Source organism: Hypanus sabinus, chromosome X2, assembly GCF_030144855.1.
Source record: "Hypanus sabinus isolate sHypSab1 chromosome X2, sHypSab1.hap1, whole genome shotgun sequence".
Classification (NCBI taxonomy): domain Eukaryota; kingdom Metazoa; phylum Chordata; class Chondrichthyes; order Myliobatiformes; family Dasyatidae; genus Hypanus; species Hypanus sabinus.
In genome coordinates, this window is record NC_082739.1 from 4,518,985 (window position 1) to 4,544,375 (window position 25,391).

Consider the following 25,391-nt stretch of genomic DNA (forward strand, 5'->3'; position numbering starts at 1 on the left):
TACATGAATTGTTACAATGTTACATAAGAAAGGCAGCATCATAATTTTGTAAACACAAAAGATTGTGTGGATGCTGGGAATCCAACGCACCACATACAAAATGCTGGAGGAATTCAGCAGGTCAGGCAGCATCTATGGAGGGGAATAAACAGTCGACATTTCAGGCCCAAGAAAATGTAGAAGAGTAGCTGAAAGAAACTAAGGTGAAAGATTAAAAAAATTAGACTTAAATGACCCACCTCGCTTTTTCTTTAATAAGACTGTGGTGGTTCAGGAAGGCAGCTCACTTCATCAGGATCTTTGTCATAATGCTGTAATTATACCCACCTGTACCACTTTTCCTGGCAAAGAAATGATTGAGGGTATGAAAAGTATATAAATGTTTGACCTAAAATTGATTAAAAATGGCCTGGGTTAAATATAAAGCTCCGAAACAGGCTTTACAAAGGGATGGTATGACTTCAAACTGGTGTCAGATGAATATACAAGATGTGGCAATAAACTGCTTGTCAAACATAACATCGAGAAAATGTCTGAAAGTGAAGTACTAGCGAAATTTGAAAAGCCATAAAACCCAAATCCTGAAAGCATGGTGGATCCTATCAGCATGAACAACTCACTATACTACCACAGCTGTATATAAATACTTGTGGCTTTCCTGTTCAGACTTAGGTGTATTCTTCAGACCTAAGATCTAAGAAACAAGTTTACTCGCCATTTACATTTACATGTATTAGGAATTTGCTGTGGTGTGTTGGTCAGGGTGTGACATGCAACAAAAACAACATTCAACAATTATAAAAAATAAAGAATTATATAAAAATAAACCTAGACATTAAAGTACAGATATGGAATAAAATGTGTGTAAATTCATAAATACCAGCATGTATTTACAATGAAAAGTGCTTTAAAGTGCAATGCAGTGACGTGGGCATTAGATAGAGGGTGGTGGGGGGGGGGGCTAACTAGAATGGTTGATAAAATTAACTGCCTAGGGAAGTAAAGTTATTAAGACGGCGTGAAGTTTTTATTTTAATAGTCCTTTAGAAGGGAGCTTTTGGAAGTCAGTTTGCAGTATGGGAAGTGTCTGCAATCATTTTTCCTGCCTGCTTCTTTCACATAAAAGTCCTATGTAATAGTAGACTGTAGCCAATGACTGTTTCTACTGACCTGACAGTTTGCTGTAGTTTTTTTATACTATGAGAGGATGCTGCACTAAACCAGACAGTAATAGCTGATGTGAAGATGCTCTCTAGGCAATGTGACACAGCATTTGTATTATCATGCAGAAAAAAACCCCAGAAACCATTGAATTTGAAAATAAATAAAGCATTTGATGCACACTTTAATTAGGTATACCTTTGGCAGAAAGCATGGTGAGACACCAGCGTTTTTGGTATTATACATATAACATGCTAAAAAATAATCACTCAGGTTACTTAAAAAAATATTAGTTAGAAAATATTTTATTGCTAACTATAACAGTTTCAAATTAATTACCATTATATTTTGTGAAATAGCACTTTTTAGAAGCATGGGGCTGGTTTATAGAAGACATATTTGTTCACTACACGCGTCTAAATAACAATAATCTCAACTTTTCAAAATTGGTGGACTATGATTTGATTCTTTTCATCCAGTTCAAGTTGGATTAGGCCTTCCATCAATTCAGAGTTTTTCATTGCTTCAGTGAGTGAGCTAAAGATGAACATCAAGGAAAATTAACAAGTTTTGATATTTCCATACATCTCATTGTACACTAGATATCACTACAGAGCAATAGTCATTACGTATCAGAATGCATCAAGTTCTAAAGGCAATTCCAAAGAAGCATGATGAATTTCAGAGTACCCACTCAAAATATCTCTTAAATTTATTCAGCCCACAATACTGTGCTGACCTTCTCACCTGCTCCACGATCAGCCGTCCATTTTTCTATCACCCTATCCTGTGGATATTATACTGTGACTATCTAAGAGTTCTGAGATATCCCTAATGTATTGCCCTCTACCTCCACCCCTGGCACCCACCACTCTCGGTGCAAAAAACTTACCTTTGACATTCCCCCCCCCATATTTTCCTCCAATCACTTTGAAATTATGCCCCTTCATAATAGCCATTTCCGCCCAGGGTAAAAGTCTCTGGCTGTCCACTTGATCTATGCTTCTTATTATTTTGTACATCTCCATTTGGTCAGTATTTCAAAACAGTCATTGCAATCTAAACTTGAAATATTACAACAGGAATTTAGAATCAAAAACACACGAGATTTTGCAGATGCTGGAGATCCAGAGTAACTCATGAAAAACTGGAGGAACTCAGCTGGTCAAACAGCATCTATGTAAAGGAATAGAGTCGATTCTTTTTGCCTTTGCAGAGATGTTGCCTGGACTGCTGAGTTCCTTCAGCACTTTGTAGGAATTTAGTATATTTTTACTCATCATTAATGAAGGGACAAATAAACATTTTCAAATCTTCTTACCTCCTTTTATTGTGGTTTTATTCTGCTTAAATCAGGAAAGAACAAAGGAATTACTAAGTCAAACAATACAAGGTGCTCAGATGTAGATTGTTAAGTAGTTGAACGTCATGGATTGCATCTTTCTAAGCGTTAATTCAACTGCCTTTTGCCATTAGGCACGGTGACTCTTCCAAAGCCTTTCTACTGATGATATTACTAGCTTGGTTCAACTCAAACAGGCTAATTGTTTTTCAGCAGGCAGCACAGTGACAGATCTACGCCATTAAAAACGTGTGCCTCCAGTATCACTCGAATCAAGGAGGTCACTTGATGTGAGAGATTACTTTGGCAGTTATTCCGAGGGCAATACAGTGTCTCTATAACTGTACAAGGCATGAAAATAAAACAGCATTTTGTGATCCTTAAAATATGTTTTCTTTTTTCTTTTGTAGCATGATTTATGGTCACTGTACCAGATGTGAGAGGGAAGAAAATTCACAGTTCATTAATGGGTTTATTATACACTCGCTAGTGGGTATGCCATGCCACATTTATTGCCCCCAGGAGTAGATCTCCTCTCAGTCATTTGACTCCTGTTGGTATTATGCTCAGGAACATTAGGGAAAATGAGGAAGATGAAATTTCAGAGAGATTTGTATCATTATGAAAATGCCTGCCCCAAAAATACTTCACTTAAAAATAACTGTGTCCAGGTCTTTGAAGATTGTAATGTGCTTCGGGCTGGCCTTCTTAATTTTGGTTACCCGTATCTGGATAACTTCTTAATTTTGCAAAGTGTTTGATTTTGTATTCTCTCCTCAACATAACCAATTCACAATTCTTCATGAGCTTCACAACAGCAAAATTATTGTTTCTGATTAATCAAATAAGCCAGCATGTTGAAATAGAATGCGCTCAACTGGGAAAAAAATTAGAGTGCCTTCAAATAAGCCCAAAGATAAAAACAAACTAGAACAAGAACTAGTACTAGAACAAGTAACTATACAAGTATACATATTTATGTAACTACAAAAGATTCATTTTATGATTCAGTATGTGCTGGATCTTATTCCTGGAACTTGCCATTCAATGTTGTTTAGAATATAAGTATAAAAAATGTTATGATCTGTAATTTCATCTCTGTTAGCATGTCCTCAGTCATCTGAGGATATTCTTTGACATTCTACATTTCCATGGTCCACAGATTAACTCAGTAACCAATGCAGGCAAGCTTCTCCTTTTCTGATATTGCAACTGCTGCAGTCTGAGCACAACAGAAATATTTCATGACAAGATCTTTTCCATGATATAGAACTCTCTACTCTTTCTTAGTAACAAGCAGCCAGGAACTTCCAGAAAGAGCCCAATTAAGTTTTGTCTTTGCTTTACTGAACTGTTTTTAAAACTAAATTTTTTATTGAATGTTAATTTATGTTGTTAAAAAGAACAAACTTCAAAACTTAATGATTCTTATAATACACAAAAGGTATCAGGAGACCTCCTTAGTTATGTTCCTGAGCCTTAAATACAATTGCTGAATCATTTAAAGGATACATTTTTGGGTTTTTTCTGTAATTTTCCAACCACCTTTTATTAGCTTCAATCACTTCTTTAAAAGAGATGCTCTTCTTTGGTACCATCTTTGAGTGGGACTGATTGAACATCTTCATCTGGTTACTAAGAGAAATAGCATTAATGAAATATCTACAAAACTGTAATTTTCACTCAGTGGCCACTTTATTAGACACACCAGCTCATTATTGAAAATATCTAATTGGCCAATTATGTGGCAGCAATTCAATGCAAAAAAGTGGTCAAGAGGTTCAATTGTTGTTCAGGCCAAACATCAGAATGAGGGAAGAAATGTGATCTAAGTGACCTTAACTGTGGAATGATTGTTAGCGCCAGACAGTGTGGCTTGAGTATCTCCTGGGATTTACACACACAACAGTTTCTAGAGCAGGGTTTCCCAACCTTTTTTATGATATGAACCCCTACCATTAACTGAGGGGTCCATGGATCCCAAGTTGAGAGCCCGTGCTCTAGAGTTTACAGAAAAAGGTGTGGTAAACATGAAAAAATACAGCGAGCAGCAGTTCTGTGGGCAAAAATGCCTTGCAAATGGGAGAGGTCAGAGGAGAATGGCCAGGCTGGTTCAAATTGACAGGCAGGTGACAGTAACTCAAATAACCACGTGTTACAACAGTGGTGTGCAATATCTTCGGACCCTGAAGTGGATGGGCTACAGTAGCAGATCACAAACACACACTCGTGGTTACTTTATTAGTTACTTAAGGTACATAATAAATTGGCCACTGAGTGTAAAATCAAAGTTAAGCACAATATACTGTATAGGCATCATCAATTTGCCTAAAATTTATCAATGGATTAAAACAGAAAACAACATACTGATAGGCTGGATCTAACTGCTGCCTTTTCTAACAGTTCATCGTGGCCAAACCTAGATCAGGATTTTTTTTTGCCCCTGCTGGTCCTTTGACCCAAAAGCTTGCTATTCCAGAGTAAGAATGATTAGATACCTGCTTCTTTTATAGAGATTTTCCAAACCCATATGGGATTACCACTTCACTGGCAGAATATCCATATTAAAAGATGGAATACCAGTTTTAAACCATGCCTATAACTGTCCTTCTCCCTCAAAGAGTAAGTTGAGGCCCAGGAAATTCAGTCTATGGATGAACACCCAACCTGTTAGCCATTTACTTCTTTACTCCGATGCAGGTGGAAACTACTATGTAACCCTAATGATTTCTGATATTCTAAATTAACAAATTTAAAATAACTAATTATTAATTATATTGTTCACACATGATATAATGTTCAGCATTGCAATGGTGAGAGACCTGTTATGGATTCTGTTCCCTTTACCTTAAAAGGAAAAGGACAAAACAGAAGCTTCAGAAGAGGCTTCAGAGAGAAGACAGAATTGAGTGGTGTCACAACAACAACCTTAAACTGAGTGTCAATAAGACCAAGGAATTGATTGTGGACTTTAGGAAGCGGAAATGGAGGGAACACACACCAGTCTTCCTCGGCGGAATCAGAAATGGAAAGGGTGAGCAGTTTCAAGTCCCTGCGCGTCAGCGTCTCTAAGGATCTATCCTGGACCCAACATGATGCAAGTACGAAGAAAGCATGTCATTGCCTATATTTCATTAGAAGTTTGAAGGGAATTGGTATGTCACTTGCAAATTACTGCAGATGTACCATGTAGAGCATTCTGACCGGTTGCACCACCATCTGGTATGGAGGGGCCACTGCACAGTCAGCTCTATTATGGGCACTAGCTTCCTCAGCATCAAGGACAGTTTCAAAAGGTGATGCTCAAAAAGAACAGTAACCATCATTAATAACCCTCATCACCTAGGACATGCCCTCTTCTCATTGCTACCATCAAGGAGGTGATACAGGAGCCTGAAGACACACATTCACCACTTCAGAAACAGCTTCTTCCCCTTTGCCATCGTTCTTCTGAATGGACAATGAGCCCATGAGCACAACCTCAGTATTTTTCCCTCTCTTTTTACATTACTTATTTATTTAATTTTCTGCAACATATACTTTTGTAATTTATAGTTTTTGTTATTATTATTGCAATGTACTGCTGTCATTAAACAACAAATTTTATGATATATGGCAGTGATATTAAAACTGCTTCTGATTCTGGAGCTATTGAATCATATTACTGAAAGAAGAGGTACATCATCGGCTGCTTAACGTAAATGGAATTACTTCTAAATTCTGAGGAATTGCTTTGGAAATGAGCTCAGTTACTAGCTCAGCAAACAATTAACTTGAAACCAAAGCAAATGACAGCAGATGCTGGATGATGGAAATACAAATAGAGGACACAGATAATTCTCAGGAGGTCAGGTAAGTTCTGTGGAGGGAAGAAACAACTATTTCAGGTTGATGCCTGTTCAGAAGAAATTAGATCTGAAAGAGAGTAGGAAAGGAGGAAGGAAATAGTATGGTGAGAGATCAGAAAGCTAGAACTGCATGATTGAAGCTGGAATAAAGAGTGGAAGCTCATTAAGAAAGATACTTGCATAAGATCACTTGAAGTAGGCAACCAAGAATATATCAAAATCTATTGTGCATTGAAGCTGATCAAGTAGGATACACAAATTGGATACACAATTGGCTTGATGGTAGGAAACAGAAATTGATTGATAGAAAATTCTTTTTCGTACTGGAGACTTGTTACTAGTGATGTTCCCCAGAGGTCTACGCTAGGCTGCTTGCAATTCTTCATGAAGAAGGCACGCCAGTGGCTATTCTTTATTAGGAGTTTGAGGAGATTTGGTATGTCACCACATTCTCCAGCAAATTTTTACAGATGTACTGTGGAGAGCAGTCTGGCTGGTTCCATCACCATCTGGTATAGAGTCTCCAATGCACAGGATCAAAAGAGACTACAGAGAGTTGTTGACCCAGCCAGCTCCATCACAGTCACAACCTCCCACCATCAAGGACATCACTGAAAGGTGATGCCTCAAGAAGATGGTATCCATCTTTAAGGACTCTCACCATCCAGGCCATGCCCTCTTCTCATTATTACCATCAAGAAAGGAGTTACAGAAGCCTGAAGATCCAAATTCAACATTTTAGGATTAGTTTCTTCCCTTCTTCCATCAGATTGCTAAATGGTCTATGAACCGATGAACACTACCTCACTATTCCTCTTCTGCAATTTTGTAATTTTAAAAATTGTCTTACACAAAGCAACAAAGGGGGGGGGGAAGGAGGGAGATGGGGCAGAGCGGGGAGGGGAGGGAGGGAAGAGGGGGGAAGGGGAAGAGGGAGGGAAGAGAGGGGAGAAGGGGGATAGGGGGTAAGAGGCTTTTTCCCAGGGTTGGGGGAATCAAGAACTGGAAGGCATAATTTTAAGGTGAGAGGAAAGATTTTATGGTAAGCTGAGTTACAACCTTTTCACCCAGAGGGTATGGTCAGCATAAGGAATAAACTGTCAGGTGAAGTGGTCCAGACAAGTACATGAACAACATTTAAAGGAACTTATAAAGGTACATGGATAGGAAAAGGTTTAGAGGGATATGGGAAAAATTCAGACTCTCTTAGATGGAAATCTTGGTCTGCATGGACTAGATGGGCTGAATGTCCCATTTCCACTGACTCTGTCAATGGAAGTGCATGTCTAAACTACTTCTGTATGAAGATAATATGTAACCAATTACATTTGCATAGAAAGATGTACATACACAAAATTGCTAAGAAATGCAGCAAGTTTCAACCTACAGACTTGAATAGAAATCTTGATGTTATAGACGGTTGCAAAGGCAAATACAGAGTGGTCAATTTATTTCATGCACTCAAGATCTTAATAGACAAGAGAGTAATAGCACTGAAATACGACTTCACTACTCCACATATTTCTTCAGTTAGTTGATTTTGCGCCTGGAAATTCTGAACAGCAGCCAGCAAACTGAAGAGCGCATACATATACTGAGATGTGCAAAATTCTCATCTCCTGAAGCTAATCCTTCTCAATTATATTTCTATTGGCAACAGCCTTGGAAAATTATCAAAGGAAACTAAACTTTAAAAAAAATTTCACTCTTGTTAAAAAAACAATTTTTGATTTTTTTCTGCAGCTGATATTTAGCAAGTGGAACATTAATTAAATCTGTGTGCTTGCACAGTGTAATGTTACTGGCAAATTACTGTTTGTATATCACCTAGGCTGTCTGAGAACCAGGATGCTGCAATATTTGTTTCACAAGCAGTCAGATGACAGGAGGTATTCAAATGAATTTTTTTTACTAGGAATGGAGATTACTGAATAATGCAAATTTGGTCAAATTGATTCTTCACAAAGGAATACCCACAAAAATCTTCTGTTCACTTTGACATCAGGTGACAAGTAAGAAAGGAATTTGATTGCATGCTTGGGTGTTGATCAAAGCTTGCCAATATTGGTAGAAAATTCATATATTGTTTAGACTTCATAAGTACAAGTGTATCAATTTATATGACAGAACTTCATTTGGGTTGGGATCAACTGACAACTACATTTCTCGAAGTCTACTAGCTGTGCTGATGCATTGCAAAATTGATGCAGATAGAGTTGGAAAGAGCAACTCGGAGAGGAGTCGAGGCAGAGGAGTTTCAATGTCTGACTACCTAACCCGGGTGTGAGGTTGGATCATTCTAAGTGCTGAGCTAATTTGGAGAGGTTGAGAATGGCTTCAGGCTGAATGGCATGGTCTAGGCCCAGAGCAATTTGCTGCGGTGGGTCCTGGGTCCTAATGCGAGGCACAATTCGGCATTTGGACGATTTAAGTGCTGGCCCAGGTAGACTGGAAAAGTGTGGTATTGGGACCAGATTTCATTCGCTCTCCTATGATGGTCTTTCCTCTCTCCGTGACACTGTGGCTGTGAGACTGGCTCAGCTTCTGCGCTTCGTGTCTGCGAGCTTTCAGGCAATTTGCCCCGCTGATATGATAAAGTGAGACTTAGGCTTTGGGCCTACTCCAGGGATTAGAGTCCTATTCTAAGGACTCAATTTGGTTCAGAATGCTGTGCTTGCTTCTATTGTTTTTTTTCCCTCTTTCTCTGCGCATTTGGTGTTGGTCTTTATTTTTTTTTAATTGGGTTATTTTGGGTTTCTTGCTTTGTGGCTGCAAGAAAACAAATCTCAAGATTGTATAATTTATAAATGATTTGATAATAAGTGTACTTGAATCTTCAACTTGACTTGAATCTTGATGTGTTTGTATCACTTTTATTGAGAGATACAGTATGGAACAGGCCTTTCTGGCTCTCCAAGCTATGCCTCCCAGCAACCCACCTATTTATTGCTAGCCTAATCACAGGACAATTTACAACGACCCAGTAACCAACTAACTGGTATGTCTTTGGACTGTGGGAGGAAACCGGAGTATCCAAGGGAAACCCACATACACATACAGCAAACGTACAACCTTTCTTACAAAGAACACAGAAACTGAATAAAAGTGTTTTAATGAAAACATACTTTTAATGTTCTGGGAATTCCAGCAGCTTAATCTGTTAACCTGAATTCCGTGAGCTCCTATCAATTGATGGATTTGGTATTAGATCAGCAGAATGCTTCATAAAGTGAGATCACCAGCAGGTTGTAAGAGTGGGCTCCCTCAACTCTGCCCCTCTGACCCTCAACACAGGTGCCCCTCATGGCTGTGTACTGAGTCCCCTCCTTTACTCTCTGTATACCCATGACTGTGTTGCCACCCACAGCTCCAATCTACTAATTAAGTTTGCTGATGACACTAAACTGATTGGCCTAATCTCAAACAACAAGGCAGCCTATAGGGAAGAAGTCATCACCCTGACACAATGGTGTCAAGAAAACAACCACTTCCTCAACGTCGCAAAATCAAAGGAGCTGGTTGCAGATTGCAGGAGGAATGGAGACAGGCTAGCCCCTATTGACATCAATAGATCTGGGGTTGAGAGGGTGAACAGCTTTAAGTTCCCCAACATAAACATCACCAAATGATCTCACATGGTTTGTACACACCAGCTGCATCACTGCCTGATAGAGGAACTGTACTTACCCCAATCGCAGGACTCTGCAGAGAGTGGTGCAGACAGCCCAGCACATCTGTAGATGTGAACTTCCCACTATTCAGGACATTTACAAAAAAGGGCCCGAAGGATCATTAGGGGCCAGAGTCACCCCAACCATCTGGGAAACGGTACCGCAGCATAAAAGCCAGGACCAACAGGTTTCTTCCACCAGGCCATCAGACTGATTAATTCATGCCGACACAACTGTATTTTTATGTTATAGTGACTATCCTGTTGTATATAATATTTATTATAAATTACTATAAATTTCACATTGCACATTTAGATGGAGATGTAAAGATTTTTGCTCCTCATGTACATGAAAGATGTAAGTAATATAGTCAATTCAATTCAGTTAAGGAGAGGGAAACCAGAGGTCCATGAGCCAGTACTCATCAGAAGGTCAGAGGTGGATAGGGTCAGTAACTTTAAATTCCTGGGTGTTACTATCTCGGTCTTGAATCCATCATATAAATATAATGGCAAAGAAAGTATGGCAGCGTCTCTGCCTTCTCAGGAGTCTTCCTCAGATTCAGCACATCATTAAAAACCTTGGCAAACTTCTATAGATGAGTGGTGGAAAGTGTATTTACTGGCTGCATTAAGGCCTAGCGAACACCAATGCCTTTGAGTGGATAATCCTACAAAAGGTAGCGGATTCTTCCCCGTATATCATGGGTAAAACCCTCCCAACCACTGAGCACATCCGTGTGAAATGCTGCCGTAGAAAAGCAGCATCTATCATCAAAGACCCTCACCACCCAGGCCATACACTTTTCTTGCTGCTGCCATCAGGTAGAGGATACAAGTGCCTCAGGACTCACACCACCAGGTTCAAGAACAGTTACTACCCCTCAACCATCAGGCTCTTGAACAATAGGGATTACTACACTCATTCTATTTCTGGTGTTCCCACAACCAATGGTCTCACTTTAAGGATTCTTTATCTTGTTAATTCATGCTCAAGTTATTTATTGCTATTTATTGAAATTTGCATTTGCACAGTTTGTTGTTCATTGATCCTGTTTACAATTACTGTTCTATAGACTTGCTAAGTATACCCTGCAGGAAAAAGAATCTCAGGGTTGTATGTGGTGACATGCATGTACTCTGCTAATAACTTTTACTTTGGACTGTACAGAAATCTATAGATTCTCTGATGAAATAAGGTAAAGCTTGGAAAATGAATCCAGACCTATTTGTCTACTGTGACCATAGTGAAGTTTTATTTAATTAAGCATATTCTCTTATACACAAAGACACATGGAAAAAGCTCAAATGTGATAGCTACAAAGGCAAAGTGATCTCCAAATGCAACAATGGTACCTTGCTGAAATGTATCCTAACCGGCTCTCAGAAGATGATGATTTTCCAACAGGGGATTGCCTTTCTCCTGTCACAGAAGAATATTTTAAAACAATGCAATAAGCATATGAACTAAAGTCAATTTTCCAATTCATTAACTGAATGAAACTCCAGTTTAATTCATTCTCAAGGTTTTTTCCACCAAAGTTAGCATTGCTTAGAAATTCACCCCTTCACACACCCCTCCTCAGTCTGTAGTATTAAACAGGCAACACAATGTATTCTCACTGAATTTTTTTTCTGCACCCTAGCTAGCTATATATATGCCCAAGACAATGCACAGTATTGTAGAAACTTGAACATTTTAACCATGGTCTTTGCTAAAATAACCTCTGTAATACTTAACAGTCCAATACTACTTAGTGTTAGTGAAATGGCATGGAGGTAGAGAAGAACAAGCTGACACAGCCTGATAGTGCTTTTATTACCACTGACCATGGGAAAATTCTGGACATGTTTACTTTTCTCACTCACTCATCAACTGATTTTCAAGTCCAGAGATGGCAGGTGAGCTGCCATCATGCAATTCTACTTTCTCCCTAACTGGAATTAAGTGAGGCTCAAGTACAATGCACAGGACATTGTCAAAGATGAAAGGTCTTGCAAAGAGAAAGCAAGAAGATCAGTAAGTATTGATTCAATGTTGTCAACTTTTACTGCTCCAACAATGTCAATGGAAGGAAAGTCTGGTGCAATGCCTGGGTTAAAGAGAGGCTCTGTAGTAACATTCAGTATTGCGCAAAAGTCTTAGGCACACACACACACACACACACACACACATACACACACACACACACACACACACACACACACACATATATATATATAGCTAGGGCACATAAGACTTTTGCACAGTACTGTAGTAATTTTATGAATTACATTGTACTGCTACCACAAAAAAAAAACAAATTTAACGACGTACGTGAGTGATGATAAACCTGATCCTGATATGTGTCGCTATTGTGGACTGAGGGTGGGAAGGGGGCAGGGAGGGAGAATCTTGGTTTGGAAAAGGGGAAGGAAGCAGGAAGCACCAGAGAGACATTCTGACATGATGAATAAACCAATTGTTTGGAATAAAATGACCTTGCCTGTTCACTTAGAGCTGGGTGTGTCTGCACCCACACCACCCCCTGACCCTGGCTCTCCTTCTCTGCTACCTGCTCCATACCACTTCCGCAGCGGACCACCTCCGCCATTCCCAAAGTCCATTGCTCCCGACAGATTTACAAACTCACTCTCCACTCCACATTGACAAATACAGCACTGTGCAAGTCTTGGGCACCCTAGCTATATATATGTGCCCAAGACTTTTGCACAGTATTGTAGAAACTTGAACATTTTAACCATGGTCTTTGCTAAAATAACCTCTGTAATACTTAACAGTCCAATACTACCTGGTGTTAGTGGGGGGGAGGGGGGCAGAATCACCTTCATTCTTCAATCAATAACTTTGATTTCACATCCTGATTTTGTGATGCACAGGTTAGCAAAAACTCTTTCACTACTTACTGTCAAAATAATTAAGAAAACTTAAAAAAAAACTGAACAGGTTATATTTTATTTGATTCCCATTACCATCAGTATGGAACATCCATCTAAAATTGCTTAAAAATTAAATAATAGGAAAGGTTTTTAATTCACTTTGCTACACTCTCTTGGTAAATGTGTAATATCATCTGCATCAGCATCAGATTTATTTCCACTGACTTGCACTTAGTGGCCACTTTATTAAGTGAGAGAGGTCAGAGGGGAATGGCCAGACTGGTTCAAGCTGACAGGAAGGTGACAGTAACTCAAATAACCACACATTACAATGGTGGTGTGCAGAATGCAAAACATGATGAACCTTGAAGTGGATGGGCTATAGAAGCAGAAGACCACACCACCTTCCACTCCCGTATCTAAAAAAGTGGCCACTGAGTGTTTACGACGTTACATTTGTTGTTCTGTGGCAGCATTAACTTGCTCTAACAAAATCTAACTTAAGCATGTATAAATTGAACAATTTTCCATGAAAGATGTTGGAATAAAACAGATAAAGATATAATTTATGTTTGTTTGAACTATGTCTAACAGTTGAATGCAAATCTTCCAGAGTGGATTCGGGAACCAGGGCAACCTGGACTCTTTTCCATAAAAGTAATAGAGAATTTTCATCATTACTGATGAATGTCTCCCACTGAAAATGATGACAGCCCATTATAAGAAAAAGCAAAATGGACCATATTTAAATTATGTCTTTCATCTCGCTACTGGATGCACCCGAGGTAATTTACAAAGTTAAACACCATTATGAGGAGGTGTTGTCGTAAGGAATGAAGCAGCCAACATGTGCGCAGAAAGTGACCACAAACAACAGTGATAATGACCATAAAATCTGTTCCAGAATCTTCACTGAGAGATAAATATTGGCCAGGACATTAATGATTACTTCCTACTGTTCTTCAAAATAGTGCTGTGATATCTCTTATATCCGCGAGACTGCAGGCTCTCATCCAAGCAGCTGTTCAGAACCAATGTAACGTCATGTTAGGTAGAAATAGGATTAAAAATGACAAACAATTTAAGAATGCAGGATTTGATCATAAACCTAAAAAATGATAAATAATGTTTAACGTCTGACCTGGAAAGTATTTGCGCCATTTCTCACTTAACATATCGTCCAGAGATTGAGCTGTGGGATGATGGAATGTGGGATTTGTTTTTCTGTTCCAGGTCCATTGTGAAGACAGGGTAATGTTGTTAGGAGACCCACCAGTCTGGGGGGCATACACAGATAAAGCTTTACTGCAGCCAGGACCGGGGATGCTAAAATCTTGGGCTGTGGAGAAAACTGGGGACTGCTGTGCTCCCATTGATCCAAGGACAGAAAGAACACTGTTAAGGTCCTGAGAGATTTTCTGAATGGAATCGCTGAGATGCTGCATGTTGGCATGCTCCGTCATCAACGCTGCTGTAAAATTAGATTAGATCAAAAATTGAGACAAATATAAATAAAGCACCTATAGAGGCAAACTCTTTATAGCTCTGAATAGGTTAGGGGCTTTGTGGGTTTATCCAAGGGGTACACCAACATGGGAAACTCTTTATAGCTCTGAATAGGTTTGGGGCTTTGTGGGTTTATCCAAGGGGAACACCAACATGGGAAACTCTTTATAGCTCTGAATAGGTTTGGGGCTTTGTGGGTTTATCCAAGGGGTAATTATAAAAGATCACTTGTTTGGAAACCACTACCTATGCTAAATTAGTTGGTCAACTGATGTTCCACAGTTGGTTGTGCTACCCTGGGTTCATTGGAGAAAACTATCAGGTTATTTCCATCTGGAGTTGAAGGACTGTCCGTGTGTGGGAGGAAACGGGCTTATTTTGCTGTTGTCTTGTTGCTTGGTGTGCTCTGTGTTGTTCTGCCGAGCAATGTGGGCATGCTGTGTTGGCACTGGAATGTATGGTGACATTTGCCGGCTGTTCCCAGCACATCCCTAGGTCTGATGATTGCTAATGCAAAAGACACATTTCATTGAATGTTTTGATGTACACATGAGAAATAAATATGAACTTGAAATCTGAATCTGATCTCGATGCTCCTCCAAAAGCCTGATTCATGTTCATTAATGGCATCTGAGGATAGGAACAGCTCAACTGTGATGCTCAGTGAAATCATTTGTTAAATTGTACTATTGGTTCTCAGCATGGATTTTGCGATTGACAATAATGTCTGGTGTGATGACAGTAAATTTGAAAGTGTTCCATAAAGCAAATCTATGAAGCACAGTGCAGCTTTATGTATTATCACTGGTCACTCAGTGATAGTCCATGGGATGATCATAGGAATAAGGGGAAAACAGGGTAGAAGCAAAAAAAGATGAAGATATATATATTGCTTTTCTTAGCTAAGTTGCAAATCTACAGACCTGCAACCAGATATAAATAGTCGCTGCAATATTAAACATAAAAATTCAGTAAACAGTGCTATTAATGTAATTGTGAGCTAGTGTTTTAACAGTACAAACTACATTTGTATGCTCTAATTAATGTGTTTATCTAATATAGATCTCCCACTTAAATTGGTAAATTAGTTTATTATTGTCACATGTATTGAGGTACAGTGAAAAACTTTGTTTTGCTTGCCAATCATATTGATTATATTGTTGTTTCAGTACAAGGGAAAAGCAATAAAGTGTCACAGAGGAAGTGCAGTGCAAACAGACAATAAGGTGCAAGGTCATAACGAGATAGACTAAGGTCAAGAATCTATTTTATTACACTAGGGAACCATATAGTCTTATAACAGTGGGACAGAAGCTGGTTTGAATCTGGTAGAACATGTTTTCAGACTTTTGTATTGTTATTGGAATTGGTTTATTATTATATGCACAAAGATACAGTGAAAAGCTTGTCTTGCATGCTGTTTATACAGACCAAATCATTACAAGGTGCACTGAGCTAGATTGTTTTACCTTATTCTAGCTGTTAGAACAAGGGAAATAAAAGCAGTGCAGAATAAAAGTGCAAAAGCCACTGAAAAAGTGCAGTGCAGGAAAACAACAAATTTTAAGATCAAAACAAGTGCTTTCTCAGACAACCACAAATCCACATTTACTGACACAGGAAAATAATAGCTCACAACATGAGAACTTGTGAGTCAAATCTCTATACTGACATTCAGACCTATGAATTGTGATATATAGAAGGCTATGCAACTTCTTGTTTTTGAACTGGACTCTGACCGATTCATAGATATTTAATCAAGGCTATTCCTGCCCAATAGGTTTTGTTGCATTTTAACTGAAATATGAATTTATGTATCACACTAAAATACATACCCTCAACAGAAAGAACAGTGAACTCTTTTTAAAAAAGGAATTATAAATCATTGGTTAGTCAATGTTTTTCAGAGCCGTGTGAATTAATTTCAAAGTCATCAAGAAGTCTTTGATCTTGGCCTGATCAATCAAACACTGGTTTTGTTCTGTGTGTATCCTTGGTCCCACATATTACCCAATACAAACTGCTTTAATTCAGCTTTCAGGTTAGATATATGGTCCAACAGCAATGCAGGTCTTATTCAAAGCTGGGTAAAGGTATAAGGCCAACAAAGAATAAAAAAGTAAAGCTAAAAGGATTATGAAAAATAGTTAATTCCATAGAAGCAGAAAGCATGCAAAATGGAACAAGAAAATCAGAGTTAGCAGTGGAGAAACAAAGTCAAAAAGCAAAACAATGCAGGTGTTCAAAATCCAAAGTGAACAAAAGGAAATGTAAATACTCAGCAGACCAGGCAACATCTATGAAGAAAGAAACAGAATTTCAACTTTGTGATCTTCTATCAGACCTCTGCTAACTGAGTTGAAACACTTCATTTCATTCTCCATAAATTCTTCCTCTGTATTTGAGTATTTCCAGCATTATGTTTATAGTAGTAGAGGAAATGCTATCAATATAGAAGTGGGAATACTTGCTGTTCTGCTCACTTTTCTGCTGAGGAAGATCAATGCTGACAGTGCTGCAGATGTCATCCGAGTCTGTAAGATCAAAAGTAACAGCCTTTTTGCCCTCTGTGACTTTTGGCGAGTCTTCATCTGAAAGCTAACAGTTTAGAATGTTTAAGTTCACTCTTGGACCCACTACAAACAGCTTAAAAAATACAGCTTGTCTAGTGTTTAGTTTATAGACCTCATCCAGGATGGTAGTTGATGTATGTCAACCCTAGGTCATAGGAAGGACAACTGTTCTGATGAATAGTCTATGACAGCAGTAGGGAGTAGTCACAATCACACTGTCCTTGTGGAGCCAAAATCCTGCCTTTACAAAGTGGACAGTTGCCATGGCATTAAGTGATACTTCAATGATGTTAGACAAGACAGATACCCAGTTTTTTTTCCCCATTGATACACCATAGAAAGCATCCTATTCATAAAACCACAAGATTTAGGAGAATTGGGACATTTGGCCCATTGAGTCTGCTCCACCATTTCATCCATTTTCCCTCTCAGACCCAATCTCCTGCCTTCTCCCTCTGTGCTGTCTTTACGACAGTTATTTAGTTTATAATATTTTCGCTTAGTAATTCATTCAATAGTATTTTCTAGTTAGAATTAGAAGTGTTTAAAGTGTATTCATTGCATGTAAAATATATCGGCATGCGATGACGTCACATCCGGTTTCGCCGCGTCTTGTGGGAAAACACCGGTTTGAAATTAGCGCGAGGGTGGGGGCTTTCCACGAGGCTCACCTGAGCAGAAGCAGTTTGCAGGCATGAGAAATCACAGTGAGAGCAACGCTGTAAGTTAATAGATAATCGATATATTGAACTAAGATGTTAATGCTGATCCTGTTAGAGGTAACGACGGTAGATAATGTTTATGCTTTCGTTAGTTAAAGAGTCGCGGATAGTTTGCATGGAAGTGTATTTAAAGTAGTCAATGGAGCAGGTAAACTCTCCCTGTATACTGCACCTTAGTGTAATGTAGTTATAGTCACCTTTGCAAGTATTTACACTTGAAATGTGATATTAAGGAAGGAACAAATACTGTATCAATCTTGTATTGTTTTATCAACAGTTTTCACCATATGTTAATGTGAAGAGTGAACAGTAAATGGTTAATCTTACTGCGATCTGGTTTGCATTGGCTGTGGTTTATCCGGACGTTAAATTCGGCGTTTCGTTACACGCGAAGGAGAACGTGACAGTGAAAAAGCGACATTATCAGGTGTTTCAAGTGCTGCAATGTCAGCTCAATCCAGCATCAAGTCGACGCCGCCCAGCGACAGGGGCAGTAAACCGACATCAAGTAAGCCCACCCGGGCGTTATCAGGTGTTCCAAGTGCTGCAATGTCAGCTCGATCCAGGATCAAGTCGATGGCGCCCAGCGACAAGGGCAGTAGAACGACATCAAGTAAGTCCACACAGGCAAGAGCCAAGGCAGAAGCCGCCAAGGTGCGACTGCATTACGCCAAACAAGAAGCAGTTTTGAAAATGAAACTGGCCACCAGAGAAGCCGAAATCCAGAAAGAAAGGGCCGCCAGAGAAGCCGAAAGGGCCGCCAGACAAAGAGAAGAGGCCGCCAGAGAAGCCGAAACCCAGTTGGAAATGGCAAAAATATCGACAAAGTTGCAAGTGCTGCAGCGAGAAAGAGAAGAAGAAGCTGCCATGGCGGAAGCAAAGTACATAGAAGAAGCTGAAGGGTCGCGTGATCTGACTGCAGTAAGATCTACTTTAGAAAGGACCAGACTGGAACGCACAAGCGACTATGTACAATCTCAAATAGACAGGCAGGCTCGTCTCCCCTCTCCATACGTATTCGATAACTTCCCCAGCTACGAGGAACCTCAGAGAGTCACGATTGCATCACATCCATACGAGGAAGGAAATTTACCCTCACGGCTCCGTGATGAAGTCAAGAATGAAAGAACCGACAACGCTCCTTCACCCCCACAACAGGACGGCGGGGAGGGAGAGGTTCACTCCAGGACAACAATTGTCAGCTCGAACTGTACAGAAGTTTGCGGTCAAACTCAGTCAAGCCGTTCTTGTTCCGAGATCTGCCTCACTGAGGTGTACCCTAAAGAAGCACAACAAGACATTACCAAGTGTAAAGCAACCGATGAGACGCTAGGTCAGTCAGTTTTCGTTCAAACTGAGCACGGAAACAAACTTGCACAATCAGCTCAAGATACCATTTCTTTAAGACCCAAAGACACCAAGGTCTTCAGAGATGGAGCAAATAATGGGGTTGCCCCATTGCCTATCAGAGAACCATGCCAGCGCTCACCAGATAACAAAGAGCAGGCAGTCAAACGGTTCACGTCCTTACGGAAAACCCGGAAAAGGAAACCTGAGATGCAGCAACACACCCGATTGGCCCACGAGGTACTGTGCACCCTAATGGCAGAGGTCACAGCCATTATAAACGCACAATCATTCCTACCTGTGTCTTCTGACCCAGAAAACCCCTTTATACTTTCGCCATCAACGCTCCTTACGCAGAAGGCAGGAGCACCTCCTCCACCAGGAGACTTCTCAGACAAGGATTTGTACACAAAGCAATGGAGACAAGTCCAGGCTCTGGCAAATCAGTTCTGGCCTCGCTGGAGACAAAAATATCTACCTTTGTTGCAACAGAGACAAAAGTGGACAGGACCCCACAGGAATCTGGCCAACGGCCAGAATCACTGCTACATTCCCTAGCGGGGATGGACATGTCAGGAAGATCGAATTGAAGACTACCGACCAAGGCGATGTGAAAGTTTACCAAAGGCCAGTTACAGAAGTTATTCTACTTCTACCCAATGACTGATTAAGAGACTAAGTTTTGTACTCTGCTCATTGTGACCTTACGAAGGTCAAGCGGGGAGTGTGCTGTCTTTACGACAGTTATTTAGTTTATAATATTTTCGCTTAGTAATTCATTCAATAGTATTTTCTAGTTAGAATTAGAAGTGTTTAAAGTGTATTCATTGCATGTAAAATATATCGGCATGCGATGACGTCACATCCGGTTTCGCCGCGTCTTGTGGGAAAACACCGGTTTGAAATTAGCGCGAGGGTGGGGGCTTTCCACGAGGCTCACCTGAGCAGAAGCAGTTTGCAGGCATGAGAAATCACAGTGAGAGCAACGCTGTAAGTTAATAGATAATCGATATATTGAACTAAGATGTTAATGCTGATCCTGTTAGAGGTAACGACGGTAGATAATGTTTATGCTTTCGTTAGTTAAAGAGTCGCGGATAGTTTGCATGGAAGTGTATTTAAAGTAGTCAATGGAGCAGGTAAACTCTCCCTGTATACTGCACCTTAGTGTAATGTAGTTATAGTCACCTTTGCAAGTATTTACACTTGAAATGTGATATTAAGGAAGGAACAAATACTGTATCAATCTTGTATTGTTTTATCAACAGTTTTCACCATATGTTAATGTGAAGAGTGAACAGTAAATGGTTAATCTTACTGCGATCTGGTTTGCATTGGCTGTGGTTTATCCGGACGTTAAATTCGGCGTTTCGTTACACCCGAAGGAGAACGTTACACCCTCTATTCTTTCATGCCCTGATTAATCAAAAATCTATCAACTACTGCCTTAAATATACTCAACGACTTAACCTCCACAGCCACCTCTGGTAACGAATTCCACAGATTCACCACTCTCTGGCTAAAAAAATTCTTCCTCATCTCCATTCTAAAAACACACCCCTCTATTCTTAGACTCCCCCCACCATAGAAAGCATCCTCTCCACAATCCACTCTATCAAGCCCTTTCAACATTCAATAGATTTCATGAGGTCACCCCTTGTTCTTCTTAATTCCATTGAGTAGAGGCCCAGAGCCATCATATACTCCTCATATGATGAGCCTTTCAATTCTGAAATAATTTTTGTGAACCTCCTTTGAATCCTCTCCAATGTCAGTACATCCTTTCTAAGATAAGGAGCCCAAATCTGCTCACAATACTCCAAGTGAGGCCTCACCAGTGCTTTATAAAGTTACAACACTACATCCTTGCTTTTATATTCTAGTCCTCTTGAAATGAATGCTGACATTACATTTGCCTTCCTCACCGCAGACTCAGCCTGCAAATTAAACTTTAGGGAAACATGCACAAGGGCTCCCAAGTCCCTTTGCACCTCAGATTTTTGAATTTTCTCTTCATTTAGAAATTAGTCTACACTTTTATTTCTTCTACCAAAGTGCATGACCATACACTTCCCTACACTGTATTCCATCTGCCACTTCTTTGTCTATTCTCTTAATCTGTCTAAAATCTTTCTGTAGCCTCTCTACTTCCTCAAAACTACCTGCTCCTCCACCTATCTTCTTCAAAACCATCAATTCCATTATCAAAATCATTGACATATAATGTGAAAAGAAGCAGTCCCAACACAGATCCCTGTGGAACACCACGAGTCACTGACAGCCAACCAGGAAAGGCCCCCTTATTCCCACTCTTTACCTCCTGCCAATCAAGCAATGTTCTATCCATGCGAGTATCTTCAAGAGGGCGGCGCGACACAGTTTGTAGCAGCCTCTCTGGAGTTGATATCTGCTACTTGTCAAGCGGGGTGCCATGCACAATCTTAATGTGATGAAAAATGGACAATGGAGCACGGAGGAACATCTGGAAATCTCCAGGAAGGCCTTCTATGTTGCTGCTACTGTTGTGAGATCCGGGTCTCTGCTGAGAAAAACAGGCCCCCAGTCCTCGGGGTCACGTTGCTGGTGGCCGGTGGCAGGGGCGTCGTAGTGTGCTCGGCAGAGGATGGTGCTCAGAGAGGCTGTGTCGGTGGGGATGGTCGGAGGCTCAGAGGTTCGACGGACTTGGAGTCCGCTGCAGTCGGGGTGCTTTCACTGTGTGCTGCGTCTGCAAGGCTGGGTCCAGCGGCGCTTTCATTGTGTGCTGCTTCTGCGAGTCTTGTGTGCTTGTGCTGAGTCCGGCGGCGCCGTGGAAGACCATAGCGGGGGTATTCCGTTCTGCGTGGGATGATGAGTCTATCGGGACCCTGAGGACTTGTGGAAACTGTGCGGTGGTTTCTTTCGAACTTATAGTCTTTTAACATCTTTGGACTATCTTTACTGTGCCCATGGTCTGTTTTTTTTTTATCAATTATGGCATTGCTTGCATTGTTGTAACTATATGTTGTAACTATGTGGTTTTGTGTAGGTCTTGTAGCTTTAGTTTTTGGTTTGTTGGGTGGTAGAGTTGGTCTCCTGACTTGGTGTGTCTGGGTGGTCTTGTTTTGTCTGGTGGGTTTGGAGCTCCTTTCCGGGGAATGCGCTAAGATGGTATCGCAATATTAATATGCAGCAGCCTCTCCGGACTCTGGATTTGGGGATTGCCAAACGTTACGTGGATTTTCTGGTATAGTCTGTTTTGTCGTGAGCTTTTCTGATATCATTCTGGAGGAACATTGTTTCATTTTTTAACTGCATTGCAATTATGGTTTCTAAATGACAATAAATCGAAATTCAATTCAATAATACCACAGACTCTTAACTTGTTAAACAGCCTCATGTGTGGCATACTGTCAAAGGGCTTCTGAAAATCTAGGGAAACAACATCCTCTAATTCTAATTTGTCTACCCTGCTTGCTATTTCTTCAAAAAATTCCAAAAGATTTGTCAGGCAAGATTTTTCCTTAAGGAAACCATGCTGATTACTGCCTATTATATCACGTGCCTCCAAGTATCCTAAAATCACATCTTTAATTGTTGACTTAACATATTCCCAACCCCCGAGGTCAGACTAACTGGCCTAAAATTTCCTTTCTTATGCTTCTCTCCCTTCTTAAAGAGTGAAGTGACATTTGCAATTTTCCACTCTTCTGGAACCATGCCAAAATCTATTGATTCTTGAATGATTATTACTAATGACTCCACAGTCTCTTCAGCCACCTCTTTCAGGCATGCATACCACCTGCTCCAGGTGATATATCTACTTTCAGACCTTTCAGTTTCCCAAGAACCTTCTCCCTAGTAATGGCAACTTCACACATTTCTGCCCCCTGACACTCTTGAACTTACAGCATTCTGCACAATGAAGACTGATGCAAATTACTTAGTCAGTTTACCTGACATTTCCTTGTCCAGCATTGTTTTCTAGTAGTCTGATATCCCCTCTTGCCTCTCTTTTACACTTTAAGTACCTGAAGAAACTTATGGTATCCTCTTTAATATTACTGGCTAGCTTACATCCGTATTCTATCTTTCCTTCTTTATGACTTTTTTAGTTGCCTTCTGTTGGTTTTCAAAAGCCTACCAATCCTCTAACTTCCCACTAGTTTTTGTGCTATTAAATGCCCTCTCTTTGACTTTTATGCAGGCTTTGACTCCTCTTATCAGCCACTGTTGTGTTATCCTGCCTTTAGAATACTTCTTCCTTTTTGGGATGTATATATCCCTTCCAAACTGCTCCCAGAAATTCCAGCCATTGTTGCTCTGCCGTCATCCCTGCCAGTGTTCCTTTCCAATTAATTTTGGCCAGATCCTCTCTCATGCCTCTGTCATTCCCTTTACTCCATTGTATTACTGATACATCCAACTTTAAATTGCAGGGTAAATTCCATCATACCATGATCACTCATTCTGCTAAGGGTCCCGTTACCTTCAGCTCTCTAATCAATTCTGGTTCATTGCACAACAGCCAATCCAGAACAGGTGATCCCCTAGTGTGCTCAACCACGAGCTGCTCTAAAAAGCCATCTCACCGGCATTCTACAAATTCTCTTTCAGGATCCAGCACCTACCTGATTTTCCCAATCTACTTTAGTATTGAGATCCCATGACGATCATGACATTGCCTTTTGACATGAAGAAGTAACATAGTTTGGTTTGGCAATTGCTCACCACCTTATTTTTCGACTGGATATAGGGTAGCCTGTAGAACTCATATTGAATTCTCCAACCTGACGTAACTTGCTTTCTTTCTGTCTGAATCAGGGCTTTCCATTCCCCTCTTCTGTTGTCCTTTCATTTGTGTATTCTGGTCTGCAGTACACATCCCTAGATTGCACACCAATTCCAACATATTACACAGACAAAGGAACTCCACTGCCCATTTACTGACTATATCATTTCACCTTATTACAAACATTTCCTCCATTCCACCCATTGCCCTCCCCAACCTCCCTGCTACTTACAGCAACTTGTTTTCCCTCTTTCTCAGTTTTGATGAAGGGTCTTCAATCTGAACCATTAACCTTTTACAGCTGCTGCCAGACTTATTAAGTTTTTCTGTCATTTTGTTTTTAATTACAGACTTCCCAAAGCTGAGGTAAGGATCATTGTCCTTAACATTGACCATAAGACATCGGAGCAGAAATAGGCCATTTGGCCCATCAAGTCTGCTTCCTCATTTGATCAAGGCTAATTTATTCTTCCCTCTCAAACCCATTCTCCTGCCTATTCCTCATAAATTTTGATACTTTTACTGATCAAAAACTCATCAGCTACCGCTTTAAATATTTAAATATACCCGGAGTCAGCTGGAGACGCTCATGGAGTGAGTACTGTTTTGGATTCGCTCCATAACCTTTACTTTTTTTTAAACTTTTGATCACCCTTATTCAGCTTATTTTTACCTATACCGAAAGTTTCTTTGTTAATTTTTTTTTAATTTACTGCCAAGAGTTTGTTGTGAACTTTTGAAGATATGCAAACAGAAATATCTCTCAGGTCTAAGGGACGGGATCCCGGACGCAATCAGAACGGTAACGGAAAGAAGCAGGCTCCACCACAACAAACTCAATTAACTTTTGAATTGTTTATGGAGGTTTTGGATAAAAAATTTGCTGAACTACAACAATTTTTTAAAGAAGATATAAAGGCTTTTCAAGAGTACATGGTTAAGACGGATTTAGTAATTAAACAGCAACAAGCTCTTATTGCGTCTCTGCAAGAAGATGCTCGGGAGCGAGATTTGACTATTGAAAAACTGCAACAGGATTTAATTTTGACCATTAAGCTGATGGAAGCCCGTAAAGCCAAGAGTGACGATCTTGAGAATCGGTCCAGGAGACAGAACTTACGTATACTTGGTCTTCCAGACGGCATAGAGAAAGATGACCCTTTGAAATATTTTGCTCAACTTTTAAAAAAAGCGTTTCCGACGATTTTCCCGAATAACCCCCATTATTGGATCGGGCACATAGAATTCGGCGTCGATCACCGAGTGTTACAGACAAACCTTTGGTGGTAATTGTCCGGTTCCATTATGTACATGACAAAGAACAACTTATACGAGCAGCTCATCAGGCAGCTCGTCTGCTCGTAGAATTTATGATTAAATTCAAAGAATTCTGCTTCCGCCTGGTCGAAGACTTTAGCCCTGACCTTTTAAAAAGAAGGCTTCTTTTTAAACCGTTGATGGCTGAATGTTATGAGAAAAATCTGAAGCCTGCACTCCTATACCATGTGAAGCTTCGAATATCTCCATCGAATGCTCCACGACAGGTTTTCCTTTCAACTTCAGAAGTGAGAAAA

The 25,391-nt window shown here is 40.1% G+C and overlaps 1 protein-coding gene across 6 annotated transcripts in view; it reads right to left on the reverse strand.

The window, feature by feature from the left end:
* Positions 1 to 1,304: 1,304 nt before the first annotated feature.
* LOC132385093 (centrosomal protein of 164 kDa-like) overlaps positions 1,305 to 25,391 on the reverse strand; it is a 288,904-nt gene continuing 264,817 nt past the window's right edge. For 3 of the 6 annotated variants that reach the window (XM_059956824.1, XM_059956829.1, XM_059956828.1), the window contains 5 exons: positions 16,891 to 17,005; positions 14,043 to 14,372; positions 11,378 to 11,444; positions 4,016 to 4,138; positions 1,306 to 1,698 (listed from right to left, as the gene is read on the reverse strand). In XM_059956824.1, coding sequence (XP_059812807.1) covers positions 1,602 to 1,698; positions 4,016 to 4,138; positions 11,378 to 11,444; positions 14,043 to 14,372; positions 16,891 to 17,005 — 732 coding nt within the window. In that variant the 3' untranslated portion in view covers positions 1,306 to 1,601. Of the gene's footprint in view, positions 1,699 to 4,015; positions 4,139 to 11,377; positions 11,445 to 14,042; positions 14,373 to 16,890; positions 17,006 to 25,391 lie in introns of all 6 variants that reach the window. The other 3 variants (XM_059956827.1, XM_059956826.1, XM_059956825.1) reach the window with 2 other exon arrangements.